The following is a 17,976-nucleotide window of genomic DNA, read 5'->3' on the forward strand; positions in this document are numbered from 1 at the left end:
AAGAAAAATCGATTTTTTTGTATGGATACCTAAAATAGACTCTAGTTCCTTTAATAGTGCTCCAAATCGATATTATTATATGCTCCAAATGAAAAAGGATGATAATCTGTGATCCATACTGAAACCTTTTAAACACACCGTTTTCCTTTGTAGGAGTTTAGAATATTCGATCGGACTCTAATTATACTGTTTTTATTTATTTTAAAAGCTTTTGTCTTCTATGAAACTAAAGAACTCTTGTTGTATTTACAACTTCTCCCCGTTAAGTCTAAAACTTGTTTTAGAAGACACAAAAACACAATAAAAATTTAGACTTTTAAAAATATCCACTTTTAATTGTATGGTTTTTATTTATTTCAAATGTTCATGTTTTTTTTGTTTATTTAGTTATAAAAATGGCATTTCTCTAATCATAAAGTATTATAAAGTAGAAAAAAATAAAGTTTACTTTTTTATAATGTTATTATTTCAAAAAAAGCAAAATTACACTCTGATTTTTTACACTTCTACACAACAAAAACATGAACAAAATTCCAAAATTTCTTGTGTTTGTTTTTTAAAATGCAAAAAAAATCAGAGTGCAATTTTCCATTTTTTTTTTGAAATGAATAATAATAATGTTTGTTTTGTTTTTTAAGACATAAAATTAAACATTTTTGAAACTACTTAAAATGTATAGTTAGCAAAAAAAAGAGATATGAAACTAATTTTAAAACATTTTAATTTTTTAATATAAAGAAAAATTATGTTAACTAAAAATAAGATGAAAGAAGAATCAATTTAAACTGTTTATATACTATATTTAGTTTAATTCATTTTAATTAAGAATTAACCAATATTTTCTTATTTTTTTTTAATTTTTTTATTTATAAGTTAAACTATAAAACTAGGTTTGTATTGTATTCTTTTTTGTTTATATTAATTTCAATTGTATTATTTCACTTTGTGTGTGGAGGCTTGAGGTTTATTTATGTATGTTTATTTATTTATTTATTTTTTGCTTTGTTTATTTGTATATAAATTGAGAATAAGAGTACTACTGTTAAAAAATGAAATTTTTTTTTTTCATTCTATTATGTATTTGCTTTGAATGTATCTCAGATTTTAACAGTAGAGCAGCACTTCATGTGGTTGGTTTTTTGTATTTGTCAATATATTTTAGAATTACTGTTATTTTGTTTTGTATGTTTTTTTATTTTTTATATATGTATGTAATGTGTATATATAAATAGTATGCATTTTGTTTTCATTATCCACATATTTATTATATAATTGTTGTAGTTGTTTTTATTACTAAAATTATACACTATTTTTTTATTTTATATATAAATTATTAGTTTTGTAGTTTCATTATCATTTTTGTAATGTTATTTATATATAGTTTTTATTTTTATAATAATAAATCATTCAAATTGTAGCAGTATAGTATTTTTGTTGTTTCTTTTTTATTTTTATTATTTTAATAGGTATATTAAAAAATAATTATTGGTATGCAAATATGTGTGTTTTTTTTTACTATTTACCTGCCGGTATAATGAGGTGTCATTTTAAATTGATTACAAAATTAATTTATATTGTTAAATTATTGATTGGTTGGTTTTCTTTTTAGCAAAATGTTGAGTTGAGTGTTTTTTTTTTGTTTGCAACGAAAAACCCAGTTTCAAAAATATTTAAATATAATTGTAAATTATAAAAAACAATTTATTAAACAGCATGACAAATGAACGTAGATAAATGGGCGATAAAGTGAAGACTGGAAAACTAAAAAATCCTTAGCGTCTACGAACTTATTGTATGCCTGAGGTCCGAATTACGATAGATCTGAAAGAAAAATATTTAAAAATAGAAAAATTTTTGTAATTATATATGTATGTATTAGCTTTTGTGATGAAAATAAATTAAACAATTAAGAGTGCTATATTCGGCTGTAACGAATCTTATATATCCTTCACCAAAGTACACTTTAAGATATAGATTGAAAAAAAATTTTATGAAAAAAAAATAGCTGAAAAAATTTTTGACGAACAAAAAATTAAGTGTGAAAAAAAATTTGTTTGCCGAAAAAATTTTTTTTTTAAAAACTACTATTAAATTTTGATATGGATATCATTTATATTAGCAATATTTGCTATTCGGTAAAAATCTACATATCGGTATCTTAATATAGAAAGGCCCTAACTAACATTTTCATTACTTTAGAGGAGAAGGAAACAAATTAATAAAACTTAAAGTTCTGTAGTTGCAATTTTTTTTTAACACAGACTTTTATGAAGGTCTTCAACCAATTTAATGTTGTGACATTTAATTTTATTTTATTAATGGTGTATTACGGGATTACTATCGAAGATGCAAAAAACTAAATTTTGGGAAAAAACGAGTTAGGGCGTTTCTATATTAAGGAAACGATATATAACAAGTAAGATTGCTATATTCGGCTATGCCGAATCTTATATACCCTTCACCTTTGTTGTGGATGCATTATTATTTTTTATAATTAGTATATACACATCTGCTCAAAATAATAGATACACCAAAATTTATTTTTTAAAAACGAAAAAAAATAATGGTATATTGTAAAATTATAAAAAAAATTCAGTCGATTTTTATTTATAGTTAAAAGGAGAGTAAAAAACAAAAACAAAATATTTCATAATTAATAATAAATATTATAAAGTAAATTAAATTTCTTAAATTTCGAAAAATTTGGTGCTCATAATAATAGATACATTTTTAAAAATTCTTATTAAACAAAAGCTAATAAATTTTATCTTAAAAAAATTAGTTTATTATTAAAGTAAAGCTAGTATCCAGTATATCCACCTTTGTTTTGTAAAACTTTCTCCACTCTTCTGGGCATACTGGATATCAAGTTCTGACACTTCTCCAATGGAATCTCGTACCATATTTTTTGCGTTTTCTCCCATAAATCGTCTTTATTTTTGAAAACTTCCTTCGAAAGCCTTATCTTTAATTCACTCCACAAGTTTTCTATTGGGTTTAAATCAGGGGATTGGCTGGGCCAGCTTAAAACAGGTACGATATTCTCCAAGAACCAGTTATTAACTAATCTTGAACTATGTTTTGGGTCGTTGTCCTGCTGGAATGTCCATATTAATGGCATATTTTCCGATGCATATGGAAGCATTACGTTTTCCAATATGTCTCTATACCCACTAGCATTCATGGTATCTTCTATTCGGAATATCGGACCAACACCATTCCATGAAAAGCAACCCCAAACCATTATGTTTCCCCCGCCATGTTTTACCGTCTTTTTTGTAAATATAACGTGGAATTCTTTTCCTTTTGGTCGGCGTACATTTCTTTGGCAGTCGTTTCCAAACAAATTTATTTTTGTTTCGTCGCTCCATAAAATATTTCTCCATTTTTTTCGCCTTCACACCCGGACCATTGTAAGTGCTCTTTAGCAAATTCTAATCTTGTCTTGATATTTTTTTGGCGCATTAGTGGCACTTTTCTGGCAATTCTTCCCGGCAATTTAGCTTGTAAAAGACGACGACGAACTGTTTGTGGACTGATTTCGTTACATAGCTCCGCAGAAATAGCTTTCGATGATATGAAAGGGTCTTTTTTAACCATAAGGACGATCCGCCTATCTGTTTCTGGACTGGTTTTCTTTGGTCTACCGCGAGTTTCTCTTTTTTGTTTTTTAGATAAAGCATTTTGGACAAAATGTAAAGATCTTCCTATGCTCTTTGCTATTTCCCGTAATGATTTTCCTTGATTTCTCATCGTTTGAACAATTTTTTTCTCATCTTCGGTACAATGATGATTTCGTCCCATTTTCTTCAAAAGATTCCTATTTTTTATAAAATTGTTGCTAAAATTTAAATTATACTTACTGTTTCACGTAAATAGGAACAAAAAATTGCACAAAAAAAAAATTGTATATAAACAAATTACAAATTACTGATGTGTATCTATTTTTATGAGCAAATAATTTTTTGTAATTCAAATAAATTCGTTTTTAAAAATCAACATGAAAGCAAATAGTTGCCAGATTTTTGACTGACATGACATTGCCAGATAGAAATTTTAATAATATGATGTATTCTTAACGCTTGCGAGGAAATTTTCAATGTTACCGCCATTTAAATTTTTTCCAATTAGGTGTATCTATTATTTTGAGCAGATGTGTATGTATGTACATTGCCCACTTTCAGCGTACAACATCCTAAATTTATCAAGAACACTTTTAAAAATTATAGAAGTTACAAACGAAACAAAACACCAAAAAACAAAGCAGTAAAACCAACACACATCCAAACATACGTTTTGTTGTATAAAAAACAACAACAACGCCAATCGAAACAAAACACCAAAAGAAAAAACAAAATAAGCAAGGCAATGAAACCAACACACATCCAAACATACGTTTTGTTGCTTTTTTGTCAAAACAAAACCAACACACGCAAAACAATAAAACCAACACACAACCAAACATACGTTTAGTTGTATAAAAAACAATAACACCGCCAAAAGAAACAAAACAATGAAACCAATACACATCCAAACATAAGTTTTGTTGTTTTATTGGCAAAGATTGTAATAAATTGTGTTTTTTTGATGACATTTTCAGAGGTTGTCTCGGATTTTTGCTCATATCTCCGTTATTTACGGACGGATTTTGCTGATTTTTAATAGCAAAATTCTCGAAAGCATGTCTGACAGAATTGTTGAAGATTTGGATCCCGGAGATATCTGGGTCCTTCAGAAAATTGATTTCAACAGACAGACGGACAGACAGACAGACAGACGGACATGGCTTAATCGACTCCGCTATCTATAAGGATCCAGAATATATATACTTTATAGGGTCTCAAAATTATATTGTGGAAATTACAAACGGAATGACAAACTTATATATACCCTTCTCACGAAGGTGAAGGGTATAAAAATGAAACGGTCCTTGTATGTAATGGCATAACGTGAGAACGGCTGGAGCGATTTGGCTGATTTTTTTATTCGATTCGAAATTTTCAGGAGATGGTTTGTAAAGAAAAAATCAAACATTCCGGGTAAACTCGGAAAAATTTTTTTTCAGTCCAGTCAACTGTAATAAAACTGCAGTACAAATTTATTTATTTTATTTTCAAATAAATAAGAACAGGCAGGTGGGTTGGAGAAACTTGAACTAACATTAGTAAATGCCACAGGGCGAAGCCGGGCGGGGCGGTATATACCGAATCTATTATAAAGGAGAAGCTAGTATTGAATATAATTAAAAGAATAAGCAGAGTCCACAATGTAAAGTGGGTAGCAGCAGGGAACCTTAATATGAGAAATACTAGATTCGGCACGGTTTTGGCTTTAAAAAAACTTTCGGTCACACTCTAGAAATAAACGATCAATTGTAAGCGAGAAAACCAAAGCTAAGATTTAAACTAGACTTGGGTAGTTTATGAACGAACTATTTCAATTGGACGATTCCCTTATTTGAACTAAATGAACTAGTTCAAATCGTTTGGTCACTTAGTTCAATATTGAACTATGAACTAAAATTATCCATATGTACACTCTTAACTTCTTCGATTCTTTTTACGCGAATTTTAACAGAGTGTCGAAGAAATAAAGATCATAATGGATATAATCCAAAGCCAAAAACAAGTAAAATTATTCAAATAATCGCTTAAAATGGTAATTCAAATAGCTATTCTTCGGTGTCAACTGATTTTCTGTTGCTAGTATCGGAAAAACCTATGCATATAATTGAATTATTCGATTGGATTGAACGGAAATAATACTGTAACTTTAATAAAATTTCCGAAATTTTCCCGGGAATTTTTTTCCGATTAGGAACCCTAATTACAACACTTACTTCATTTTGAACAGATGACAGTTTTAAGTTTAGCTAATGGGTTGCTTAGAAACTTTTTAATAACCTATAAGACGTGTTGGGTTTGTATTGCGAATCAGAGATGAACATGAGTTGATTCGATTTTTTTCTATATGATTGTGATAATAAATGAAATGAAATCACTGCACTTGTTGTTTTTTCAATCATCAACATGTGCTAATTAAATTGCTTGCTGTGTTGCCCTTTCACAATTGGTTGTCATTTTTCTCAATAATTTTTTAAATATACAACACAACTCAAAAATGATTACTGTGTTTTGATATTGTATGCAAAGTATTCAAATGATATACAAAAGCTCGATGATAAGTTGAATGCATAGTACAAACTCAGTGCATTAATGTGTTTTAAATACGTTATCGCGCATGGTTCAAGAACAAAATTTCGTCTTATTTTGATACAATGAACTCCGAAATAATAAAAAATATTGAAAATGATGCTTTTAATTCAAACATACTCATATATAGGAAATTGTATATTTACTCAAAAAGCTCTTCGTATATTCATAACAATCATATTGATTAGCTGCTTTTGTGAATCACATTATTTTGTAACCAAACAATTGCTGTGGTGAATAATGCAATAACAGTTTTCGTTTAGTTAATGTATTAATACTGTATATTTCTGGTAACAACAATTTTATAAGCAGCCTTATCATGAAAGGCGTAGTAGTTTTACGACAACGACAGTTTCGTACTAGATTAAAGAAATTATTCAATTAAATTCATTTATAAATGATTATGATATATAAATATTTTTATATTGTTATTTTATTGATATTTACTCAAAATATATGATACTTTGGCTTTGTATTACTATAAAACAGAAATAAATAAATCTAGTACGAAACTGTCGTTGTCGTAAAACGACTACGCCTTACATGATAAGACTGAAGAAAACCGCAAATTTAAAAACAATGAATATTTTCTTTTTTGCCGAAATTGTTTTCCTTTTTTAGTATTTCGTACGTTTTATAAAAACGAACATGTAAATGCGATATGTACGGCTCTTTCAAATACAGAATTCATATTAGTTTCTTAAAATTTTGTAAATAAAATTGTTAATATTTTAAACATCTACTCTAAGTAGAGTCCCTAAAAATGTGTGCAAGGAAAAGTCTAAAAATATATGTATAACTTACAGCTGGGGGCAGCTTCATAGCGTCTTTGAATCTGATCATAAGTAAATTTAACAAAAGCATCATATTGTTCAGCAAGTTTTGTGGTCAGTACAGCATCGTATTTTTCGCGCAATTCGTCTTCACGTTCCTTAAGCATACGCTCACATATTAATTGCACCTGCAGAAGAATGACTTTAATAAAGAAATTCAATGTAGAATAAAAAAAAATTACTCACCTGTTTGAAAGTAAATAATGCCTTTTCTGGATGACGGACCATACTTGGTGGGCTGTCTGGACGTCTGGGACTATCTGGTCCCATTTCTGAACCACTGGATTCTGAGTCTTGCATGCGTTCAAGTGCGGCCGATGTGAAAGGCAACTGTTTACGTCTGTGCAATCTTTTGATTTCATCGCGTATATTCTGTGACATCTTGTCCGGCGACATTTTCGATAGATTATTGGCCTCGGCAAACGGACTGGGTTGAGGTTCCCTAGCAAAACGTGTTGAGGGTGATTGAGGATTCGATGAACCAGTTACGCCATCATTGCCAGCTGAACGCGATGGTGAGCCATTAGCTCCAGTTTGTCCAAAAGGATTGCAACGCCGACGTTTGGTGGGACGTTGGTTTAAAGCTTCCCAGTCAAGAGTGCGTTTTAAAGTTGCACAAGCCATGTTAGTGTAATGTTATTATGGTGTTTGTGGATATTAAAATCTTAGCAGAAAAGAAAATTAGCTTTAGTCAATTATATTTTCAATTGTTAACACGTTTCACTAAAAAATCTTTTTAAATAATAAATTCTCAAAAAAGGCAGGTGGCTTGTGTGAATACTTTCATACAACAGATTAACCACCAAATTATTGTGTTATGTAGGGATGTAGAGAATGGATTTCATTTTGTTTTCTTTTCTTTTTTTTACCGAAATTAAGAACATGCCTATTTCATGAATTAACAACAACAAAATCGGTAGGTCTATTTACAACAAAACAATGCAATCTTCTTGCTCTTTTTTTAAACATCTGTCTATTCCTTTTATACGCATTTCATCTTTCAACTCTAAAAATGAAAAATATTTTTTTTGTTTTGTTTTGATTTTAATACGATTTTAAAGGAATGCATGAGTTTTCTTCTTCTACAAACACAAGCACACAAACGCAAAGAAAATGTGGAGAAAGGAATCACAAAAGAGAAATAAAAACACTTAAACTAGCCACAGCCATTTGTCAAAAATGATTAAATTTAAAATGGAAGGCGTAAATAAGTAAAAATGACTACGAAATTTTTAATTCGTGTGTAACACAAATACATTTTTTTTTCTCAAATTCGAATTTCACAAATTTTGGAAATGGACGCGTAATAATTTTACACTTACTTTATAACTACGTTAATATTTCTACAGAACTTTTGATATTTTTTTTCACACAAATTATTAAAGGCCACACTCACTCTGATGCACAAAGAAATGATTTTTGTTGATTAATTTTGAAGTCAATTATTCAATGAATGTTTTTTTACTATTGAGTAGTTGAAAGTTATTTTTTGGTTTTTGTGAGATAGTATTTTTTAAAAATACTTAAATGCTTTTAAATATATTTTTATTTTTCAAAATTGTATGTGTGAATACGAAACGACAATGGATTTAGACTTCTAAAAAAGCAATATGGCTGCGTAAAGGTTGGTAATCGTGCATTATTCTTTCAACTTTTTTATGTATGCTTTCATAATATAGTTGTCTCATTTCTGTTAGAAACAGAGTTGTATTCAGAAATGTTAACTGTTATACAAGGAAGAAATCGTTGATGTTAATAGTTTTTTGTAGAAAAAACTTAGATTTTCAGAAATGTGTACTTAATTTGCAAAGTCCTATTATAAGTTTGCCAGAACCAGGATATTATTAATTTAGATCTCTAAAGCAGTATAATCTTAAATAAAGTATTTAATTAACCCAAATGTTTTCATCATTTAAAAGGGCTTGAGTTACCAAGTAGGATAAATATTTATATTTTGACTAACGGAGACGTTTTCATTTCAGTCACATGCAAACAACGACTTTCATTAGTGTATTAGCCCCTGTCTATACTTGACAAATAATTATCATAACAATTACTGACGTTTGTTATCAAGGCAAAGTTGGCTGAGCAACTTTTGTAGTTTAAATACATAATCAAAAACCAACAAGAGCTAATGTCAGTAAGATGCTATTACAGATTAACTCCCTGTCTATACCTGATAAATTTTTATCATGATAAACGTCAACATCGTTGTCAAGATAAAAAATTATCAGGTATAGTCTTCATTTATTAGTATTATTGCTTCGTTATGACAAAATTGTTAGTGCTTTTGCTCAGACAACTTTGTCTTGACAACAAACGTCATTGTTATGATAAATATTTGTCAAGTATAGACAGGGAGTAAATATCATAACTGTTTCTAATATATCAAATCGTTTTCGGTTACGATTTCTATTTGTTATCAATTCAAATTGGATTTTTGTATTTCTTCTTTTGTGCGTATTTTCGTATACATTAAAACACTTAAAACAACTCTGTGTTTTTTAGCATTTCTGACGAATTGCAAAAATCTATTCTTGTTTATTACAAACAGAAGCAAATTTATTTTTATGGATTGAGTCTCAGTTTTATGAATATTAAAAAAATAATTGAATTTAAAATATAATACCTATAACTTTTAAAAAATCATTGAAACACCATGGATGTGTTGAAAACAGAGGATTTAATTTAATATTTGATGTGCTAAAGTTTAATTTAATAACCTTTAGACGGAAATAAGAAGAAAAAAATATTTGATGTGTGAGTGAATTAATGATTTATAAAAAAAACACGTGACAGTTCCAAAAACAGAAACAAAAAAAGTTAAAATACATCATTTAAATACTATTATTGTAAACAACAACAAAATATAACAAAACAAATGGAAGTGCCAGATGCATTTTTTTTGTTAGTGAAAAGGGATTTAAGTAGGAAGTACACACTTATATAGATAAGTATGTATAAGGTAAATAACTAAATGCAATCCAGATGTATACTTTAATATCTATGTGCCTTTGTTTGTGGTAAATATATTATTTTGTTTTCTTGTGTACACTATTTTTTGTTAGTTTACCGGAAGGCGCGTTCGTTTTTTTTTTCGTACTCATTTTCTCTCATTTATTTAAATCGGTGATGTCAACTTGAAAAATATTTTTTTTTTATAAGTTTTAGTAAATTTTAATAACTCATTAAATTTTAAAGTATTAATCCTTTATTTACCAAATTTTACTGATTTTTGTTAAAATTAACGTTCCAATTTTAGACGTAATATTTTGTAATTCTGCTTTCGAAATACCCAACCCAAAATTAGTTTTTGATAAATAAAACAATTTTTTCTATTTATACTAATATGTACATTTGCTCGATTTTTTTCATGAAAATCGTATAGCAGAAACGCATTCTATAGAAAATTTTAAGAAAGTTTCCTCAAGAAACCATGGGTCTAAAATCAAACCCTATCTTGCGCATTTCGTATTTTATCCAATGATATTTCGCAAGATAGGATTTGATTTTAGACCTATGGTTTCTTGAGGAAACTTTCTTAGAATTTTCCATAGAATGCGTTTCTGCTATACGATTTTTCATGAAAAAAATCGACCTACCCTAATGTACATATTAGTATATGTACTATTTGATTGGGTGCTAATTATCGCATTCGTAATCGAAACAAATGCTCTTAGCATTATAAATGTCTATAAATTATAACCGATATCGAATAAGGGAATTCCAAAAATAAATAAAACTTTATACAAAGAATAACAAGAAGTGAAACACTGTCAAAAAACCAAAGTCGGTTGTCATAAAAAACCTAACTCTAAGAATGTATTAGTAACATTTGATTTATATGTATTGGTGTTCAACACACTTTCATCGCACTCTTCAAATTCAATTTTACAAAAAAAAAATTGTTACAATTAAATTTAAAAATTCCTACATTTCTCAAAATATTTAATGTTTATATCCAGCGTTTTTCGAAGGCGAATATATATAGACATCACTTAAACTAAACACAAGGTGCAAAATTAAAGAAAATATGTGTAAAAGAGAGAGAGTGAGAAAAATAATTTGTTTTATCACGTCACTGACACAAAAGTACTAATAAATGTATATACAAAAACCAGTGGGGGGCAAAAAGTGAGGTTGTTTGTTGGTACGATCTTCGTTTGGCAAAAAACAACTAAACAAAGAAATTAACGAACAAGCGAACACTACTACATCAGAAAATCACAAGAAAATACTTTTTTTTTTGAGTAAATTGAATATATGCAGCAAAATAATATTTTAGTGATCTCCAAGTATTCATTTAACAAAGACATGACAAAGTTCAGTTGTTTCCTACGGTTTAAAGTGTATTTAAAAGTTTTTTTTCTATAATCAAAAAAAATATTTATAATTAAATAAACGTTACGATATAATTTACATATATAAAGTGAATTGATTTAAAATATCTATAATATTGCAATATTTTAAGATTTATTATAGTTTAAAAATATCAAAGATATAAAAGTGAAATAAAGAAAATAATCAATATAGAGCAAAAAGAAAATTGCACTTATAGCTTTGCAATTAAAAGAAAGAAAAATCGTATATAGATAGATATGCATGTAGTATGTACTTGCACACATGCACAAACAAAAAAATCAATTGCAAATATTTAAAGAAATAAATTTCATAATGGGTTAAAAAAGAAGAAGAACGAGCGAGATAGATATACAAATAGATGGATGAATGTAAAAGAAAGAAAATAATAAAAAATAAAGGTTAAAGTGCTTATTTATGTAAACAAAATAACAGTGCTTTTGTTGTGTGAAAATTATTTCTATTGGACAAATATTTGTACAACATTCCGTTTAAAATAAAAGTAAATAGCTAAACACAAAAACCGGTTGAAAATATGTTGGTCTTACTAAAAACGTTGTTTAAACAAATTTTTAAAGAAAGTTGTTGAAAAGAAAAGTAAGAAAGAAACCAATTACAGTGAACCAGAAATCATAAAAATTTACAAAAACAACAACAACAGCAGCAACTACAAACAAACATCTCTTAACGGCAAACTTCAATTACACAGTCATAACGGTCATAAATATATGTACTATATCTTGTTTGTTTATGTACACACGCAAATACTACTACTCTATTACTACGCATTATTATGGCCTTGTTGAATAAACTATTTTTTCCATCATCAACGACAACAACTCCAACTCCATCACCGTTACCGGCGGCAGCTGCTGCTGCATTAGCAACACCATCTTCGTCGTCTACACAACACCAAAGCCAAACAAACACCTTGTCACGTACATCTTCATTGGCGAGTATTTTATCGTCAAGTAGTGGCGCTGCTACTGCGACAGCTGCATCCACATCATCATTGTCTTCACAACGCAATACAGCTGGTAAATGTGGCGTCAGCAATAAAAAATCTAATTACAATCAAACAACACATTCAAAAAACTATTTAAGGTGAGTTTGGATTTTCTTTTGTTCTATAGGATTCATTCAAAGTTTTCGAAAAAATGGACTGAATAAATTCATACTTTAAACAGATTAAACAAAAATAATATTTAAGCTATAACCTTAATTGAAATAAAGAGAATACCAGTATGACTGCAACAAAATGTGGGCTGCTCCAACTACTGTTCTATATTTAAATTAGTTTAAATTGTTCAAATGACACAATTTTTGCAGTTGGCTCATCAAAAGTCATATATGAGCTTATAAACATTTTCTAAATTACGTTTTTCCATAATTTTCCTCCGGTATCGACAAGATATCTGTTTGTCTCGTGAGGGCAACTATTGTAGATTTTATGTTCTTGTTCCAACAAAAAAAAAAATCTTTAATTTTTTATTAGTGCAAAAAAATTTTATGGCAAACAAATTTTTTTCAAAATTTATTTTATAATTTATTAGTGAACAAAAAATTGTATGACAAAAAATTTTTTTTAAAAAAAAAGTAGCTTTTAAAAATATTTTTCCCGATTTTGACCCATTGTAGGTCCGACTTTCTACTGTGTAGTTTAAGCGGCCAATATACTTTCAAAAAATCTGAAAGTACAAACAGCTGATGAATAAGTATTTATGCAGGAAAACATAAATTTATCCAATTTATTTTCTCAACACACGCAGCCTGCTACACTTTTCTTCTTCTTCAGAAATTAAACACGGGTTTGATAACAAAATGTAACACTTTGTTACGCTGCCTATGGAAATACTACGAAGATTAAACTACAACCCAAAAACATCAAAGAGGATTAACATTAGATTATACTTATTTTTATATTAACTAATGTTATAATTAATTGGCAATTGATCTTCAAGTAAAAAACCCGCCCTTAGTTAAATTTATGAATGATCTTAACGCCTTTGTTCTCTTAGTTAAACATATGTTTTATTTGCAAAATGTTTAAGTTATTTTTTTTAATATTAAAAGTTGTTTAAATAATGCAAACGTACCGCTAAACTAATAAAAGCGGTTTCTTTGTTCTTTTTAAATACATAAATTCATAAATATTAAAGAAGTATAGGAATAAATCCCTTGTTTAAATATTTACTAAACTAATTGCCACAACAAATTGATAATGCTCTTGTTTATTTTGGCTTGTAAAATGTAAACAATTTTAAAAATACATTATTTGCTCTATGCTTATGTGTATCTCTATAGTTTTTTTTTTTTTTTTTCGAAAATGTTTATTGTTATGAATGTGTGGAGAAATCCAAATAACTTCTGTTTATATAAAAAACAATACTAAGAAAAAATAAGCAAATTTGATATAGTTTTAACTGTTTTTAATTAATAATTAAAAGAAGTAAAAATAATTATTATATATATTTTGCTCTTGGCACCAACTTTTTTTGGACTTGTAGGAGTATGTTTTTTTAAAATTTACTTAATTTATTTCTTAGTTGTAAATTAATCATAAAAAGAAGACATTTTCATTTCGATATTAAAGATATTTTAATCATTCTTTATCTAATCTGTAATGAAAGAAATAAAAAATTTACAATTTTAAAATGCAATTTTGTAATTTGTAAAATTTTTATTTATTACATGTTCATAATTCATGTTTAGAATTATCTATTGTATTAAGAAACATCAAGTTCGTAACAATATTATTGGGACGAAACGAATTCGTTAATATTTGGTATACATGGTATTACAGCCCATATAAAATTTACAGTTCTTCAGAATTTTGAAATTCGATTTAGTTTAGATTTTATATAGGTTTAACAGTGAAACTGTTAAAAACTTTAGAACTGTTAGTCAGATTTATGCTAATAAATCGTGCATTTTAAATATTTTTATCATTTTCCAAAGACTTTCTTTTGGACCTAATTTTAACTGAATACAGAATAGGCCGATATTTGGTTTATTTTTATTTCATTCATAGTAATATAAAAAGCCATTATTGGCCAATAAATATATGGGGCATTTCACGTCAACTCTCTTAGTTACAGGGGGTCAACATTTTACATTTTGGCCAAGCTGGTGTTTTCTCATCCATGTAACTTATTACCTATTGTTCTTAGTATGTCCCAAATAGTTTATATAGCCATTTCTTCAATATTTCGAAAAAAAAAAAAATGTTTGAAATTTTTTTCGGAAATCAAAAACTGCATCAACAATTGAAAGTGCTAAACATGCAGGTCGTGCTAGATCCTTAAGTGAGCGTAAATGCAGCCATATAATCAAAAAGGTCAAGTTATGTCCAAAAATATCTTTAACAGAGGTTGCTGCAGAGATTAAAGAAGAGTTTGGGAAAGAAGTTCACGCAGCAATAGCCAGAAGAATGCTCCAGAAGACAAACTATAGTTGTCGTATTGCTAGACGTAAACCATTTATTTCATCTGTGAACCAAAAGAAGCGTTTAAAATATGCCGTTTAGGAATTTACGTAAGCCACATGATTTTTAGCACCAAGTGCTACTCTCTGATGAAAGCAAAATTAATAATTTTCGCTCTGATGGCCGTCAAACGGTATGGAGAAAACCCAATAAAGAGCTGGAAAAACAAAATATTGCTTCAACAGTAAAACATGGTGCTGGAGAGGTAATTGTGTGGGGTTGTATGTCCGCTGCAGAGGTTGGAGAGCTGGTGTTCATTGACGAAATAATGGACAAAGTGAAATATATGGATACACCTCAGAAAAAGTGCAGAAAAGTTAATTTTACCATTTTCTTTCACTTTTCAAAATGACAATGACCCCAAAAATTCGGCCTATACTGGACGTATGTGGCTTTCATACAATATTTCGCATGCCGTACCACATCCTCCACAATCTCCGGATCTCAACCCAATAGAGCATCTGTGGGAAGAGCTAGATAAGCGAGTGAAAAAGGAATTTGTTGAAGAATGGCAAAGTATTGGGTCTGATATCACAAACAAGTTGGTGGATTCATGCCTAAGCTACTCGAGGCAGTTATAAAGCAAAAATCACTTTATACTAAATTTTGCAATGTTGCTTCCTAAATCAAATGTTTTTTTTAGCATTGAAATGAAGTATTTTTTATGTTGTTTTGTTATTAATAAATAGTGGTTAAATTGTTGAAATGAAGTTGGTAATATTTTATAGGAAATTCAACAGTCTATCTGGTAAATATATTTTTTTATTAAAAATCTCTACAATACTGCCTCTAAATAGACCTTAAAGTACAATGAGCATCCTGTGCCAATACTTAAGTTCGGCACTGTAAATGAAAATTGAAATATTTTTGAAATCAAAGTATATTCACACAAGTACAAGGCGTATTAACAAGGTGAGTGCGTCCCGGCAACAAATGCAAAAACAACAGGCAATTTGTTTTTGTTAAAATGTACGGTAAATGTCAAAATCAAACATAAACAAAGTTTGACATATAGTGTACATAAAACCACAGCGAATTAAGAAACAGCTGATTTTATGCACTCACCTTGTTAATACGCCTTGCACAAGTACGTGATCAGCTGTTCAAATTTTTCTCCTTTGTAAATACTTGTGAGATTGTCAAAATTTTATACTTTTTTTGTTTTTCTTTCTGTTTGTTTACATTTTTTGTATATGAAAATATTAATAAAAAAAAATTAATTTTGAAAATTTTTAACAATAAAAGTAAAAATAACAATTGAAATTATGTGTTTTTGATCATTGTGCAAAAAAGATGTACAAGTGGCAGTGGTGACTTATTCTATGTGCGAAAAGACCCGATTAAAAGGCAACGTGAGTGAAATTTGTGGCAAAAATTTTCAATTGTTTTTGACAATCTCACAATAAGGGTACTCATTTAAACGCTTAAGTTTTCCATTTGTGCAAATGGGCAAATTTGCGCGACATGTTTCATGAACCCACCTTTTCAATTTTGTGCAAGTTTATACAGAAAATTTATATTTGTCAAATAAAAATACATAAATTCAACAAAAGCTTTAATAATTTTTTTTCAAATTGTATAAATTTTAATTTTAAAATGTTGAATGATAGTTAAATCTTTGGAACAAACGGTGGTATACATAGTTTGGAGGACTTTGTTTATGTTCTAGCTGTTGATTAATGTTTTCATACACAATGTCATTTAATACAATCATTCTGTTACAAAGTTACACAATTTTAACATGCACAAAATTTTTATATTTTATTTGATTTTTATTTCTTATAAATAAAAGTAAACAAAAGCAGCTGATTCATCAAATGCACAATAAATTCAAGTTTGCGAGTCTAAATTGTCGCGCAAACTTATCGGAGTTGTGCAAACGAATTTCCATACATTTTTTGACATTTCATTTGCGAGAGTGTAAAAATGCACAGATTGCACAGTTTGCGAGGCTTTTAAGCGTTTACATGAGGACCCTTAATATTTTACACAAACAAAATTAATGTTGTTTTTTTGTATATTTATACATACTTTGAATGAAATCAAATCATACTATTTATGTTGAAACTTTCTTCTGTGTGAAAAATTATGTTGATTTATTTTTTTTTGCTCTAAAGAAAGCTTACGTCTTTTCCTTGAAGACCTTTTTGGTAGCTTAGTAAGTGGGATATCTAACAAAATAAATATTTTGTAACTCACTTTTTGGCAAAATTAGGTCTATTCCTTTAAGACATATTTGTTCGCTTAGTGGGATGCGATTATGATATATATAAAAATAAATGTTTAGAATAATAAAATATTAGAACTAAAAAAGAAACTGATCTCATCAGTGCACTGATGCACTGCAGAGGTTAGGTATGAAAAAAACATGAGTTTAGTTAAACTTTAAACATACCATTTAAATTTAACAAGAAGATAAGTAATTGTAAAAAAAAAAAAAAAATGTGTTTTTTTTTTTAAATTTGAATTAAATTTATAAATAAATTTTTAATTTTTTGTATTTTGGTATGAACAAAATGGTTATCCCATCAATTTGAGACTAAATGTATTATTATAAAATATAAAAATTATTGTTCAAATATTACCAAATGAATCCTTGGTATCAAAATCTGTGGGTTTTTTTTAAACCAGTCTATGCATGTAATCTTTATTGATGTAGAGTCATATATTGTACAATCTAATTTGACAATTAAATCCAAACCAATTAAGATGTCAGCAAACGTGTCAAAAACTTGATTAATAATGATGGCCAAATTTAAATTTGTGTCTATTTGCAGCCATTTTCAGACATATTTATGGCAAAACAAAAGCATAAAATAAGTATTAATATGTTTTATTACATTAGGGCCTGTGCTTTATGTATACGATTCGAGGCAGACAACAAATGAATATAAAAGAAACTTACGGCTGAATAATAAATTTTCCACGATATCGGTTAGAGTTGTTATAAAGAATTATATGGTTTTAATTTTATTATTATAATTACTACTACATATTTTTTTGTTTACCATTTAGTACTTTAAACTTATTGTTTTGAATTCTAAGGCAAACCTCATTTAATTCACAGTACTCGTTAAATTGTATGTGG

General features: G+C 28.3%; 2 protein-coding genes across 3 annotated transcripts in view; one reads left to right on the forward strand and one right to left on the reverse strand.

Moving 5' to 3' along the window:
* Positions 1–307: 307 nt before the first annotated feature.
* On the reverse strand, positions 308–8,648 carry akirin. 2 transcript variants are annotated; one of them, XM_065504224.1, is made up of 4 exons: positions 8,368–8,648; positions 7,232–7,709; positions 7,017–7,173; positions 308–1,821 (listed from the first exon to the last, which is right to left on the reverse strand). In XM_065504224.1, the coding sequence occupies exons 2-4, from the start codon at positions 7,667–7,669 to the stop codon at positions 1,811–1,813; spliced, it is 606 nt and encodes a 201-aa protein (XP_065360296.1). In that variant the 5' UTR covers positions 7,670–7,709; positions 8,368–8,648; the 3' UTR covers positions 308–1,810. The 2 variants fall into 2 exon arrangements, with proteins under 2 accessions (XP_065360296.1, XP_065360295.1); XM_065504223.1 differs by having other exon boundaries at positions 8,442–8,647.
* Positions 8,649–11,513: 2,865 nt separating this feature from the next.
* Positions 11,514–17,976, forward strand: part of LOC135955247 (uncharacterized) — a 40,573-nt gene continuing 34,110 nt past the window's right edge. Inside the window, exon 1 of the mRNA XM_065505580.1 lies at positions 11,514–12,508. Coding sequence (XP_065361652.1) covers positions 12,198–12,508 — 311 coding nt within the window. The 5' untranslated portion in view covers positions 11,514–12,197. The remainder of the gene's footprint in view (positions 12,509–17,976) is intronic.

The sequence above is a fragment of the Calliphora vicina genome, chromosome 3, assembly GCF_958450345.1.
Source record: "Calliphora vicina chromosome 3, idCalVici1.1, whole genome shotgun sequence".
In the NCBI taxonomy this organism is placed as follows: Eukaryota; Metazoa; Arthropoda; class Insecta; order Diptera; family Calliphoridae; genus Calliphora; species Calliphora vicina.

What these genes read in the sequence shown, in the direction of transcription:
- akirin (XM_065504224.1), bottom strand. Translation starts at nt 7,669, where the DNA reads ATGGCTTGTGCAACTTTAAAACGCACTCTTGACTGGGAAGCTTTAAAC. An exon ending in CATTATTTACTTTCAAACAG is followed by an intron (nt 7,174 to 7,231) that starts GTGAGTAATTTT and finishes ATTCTTCTGCAG; the next exon opens with GTGCAATTAATATGTGAGCG.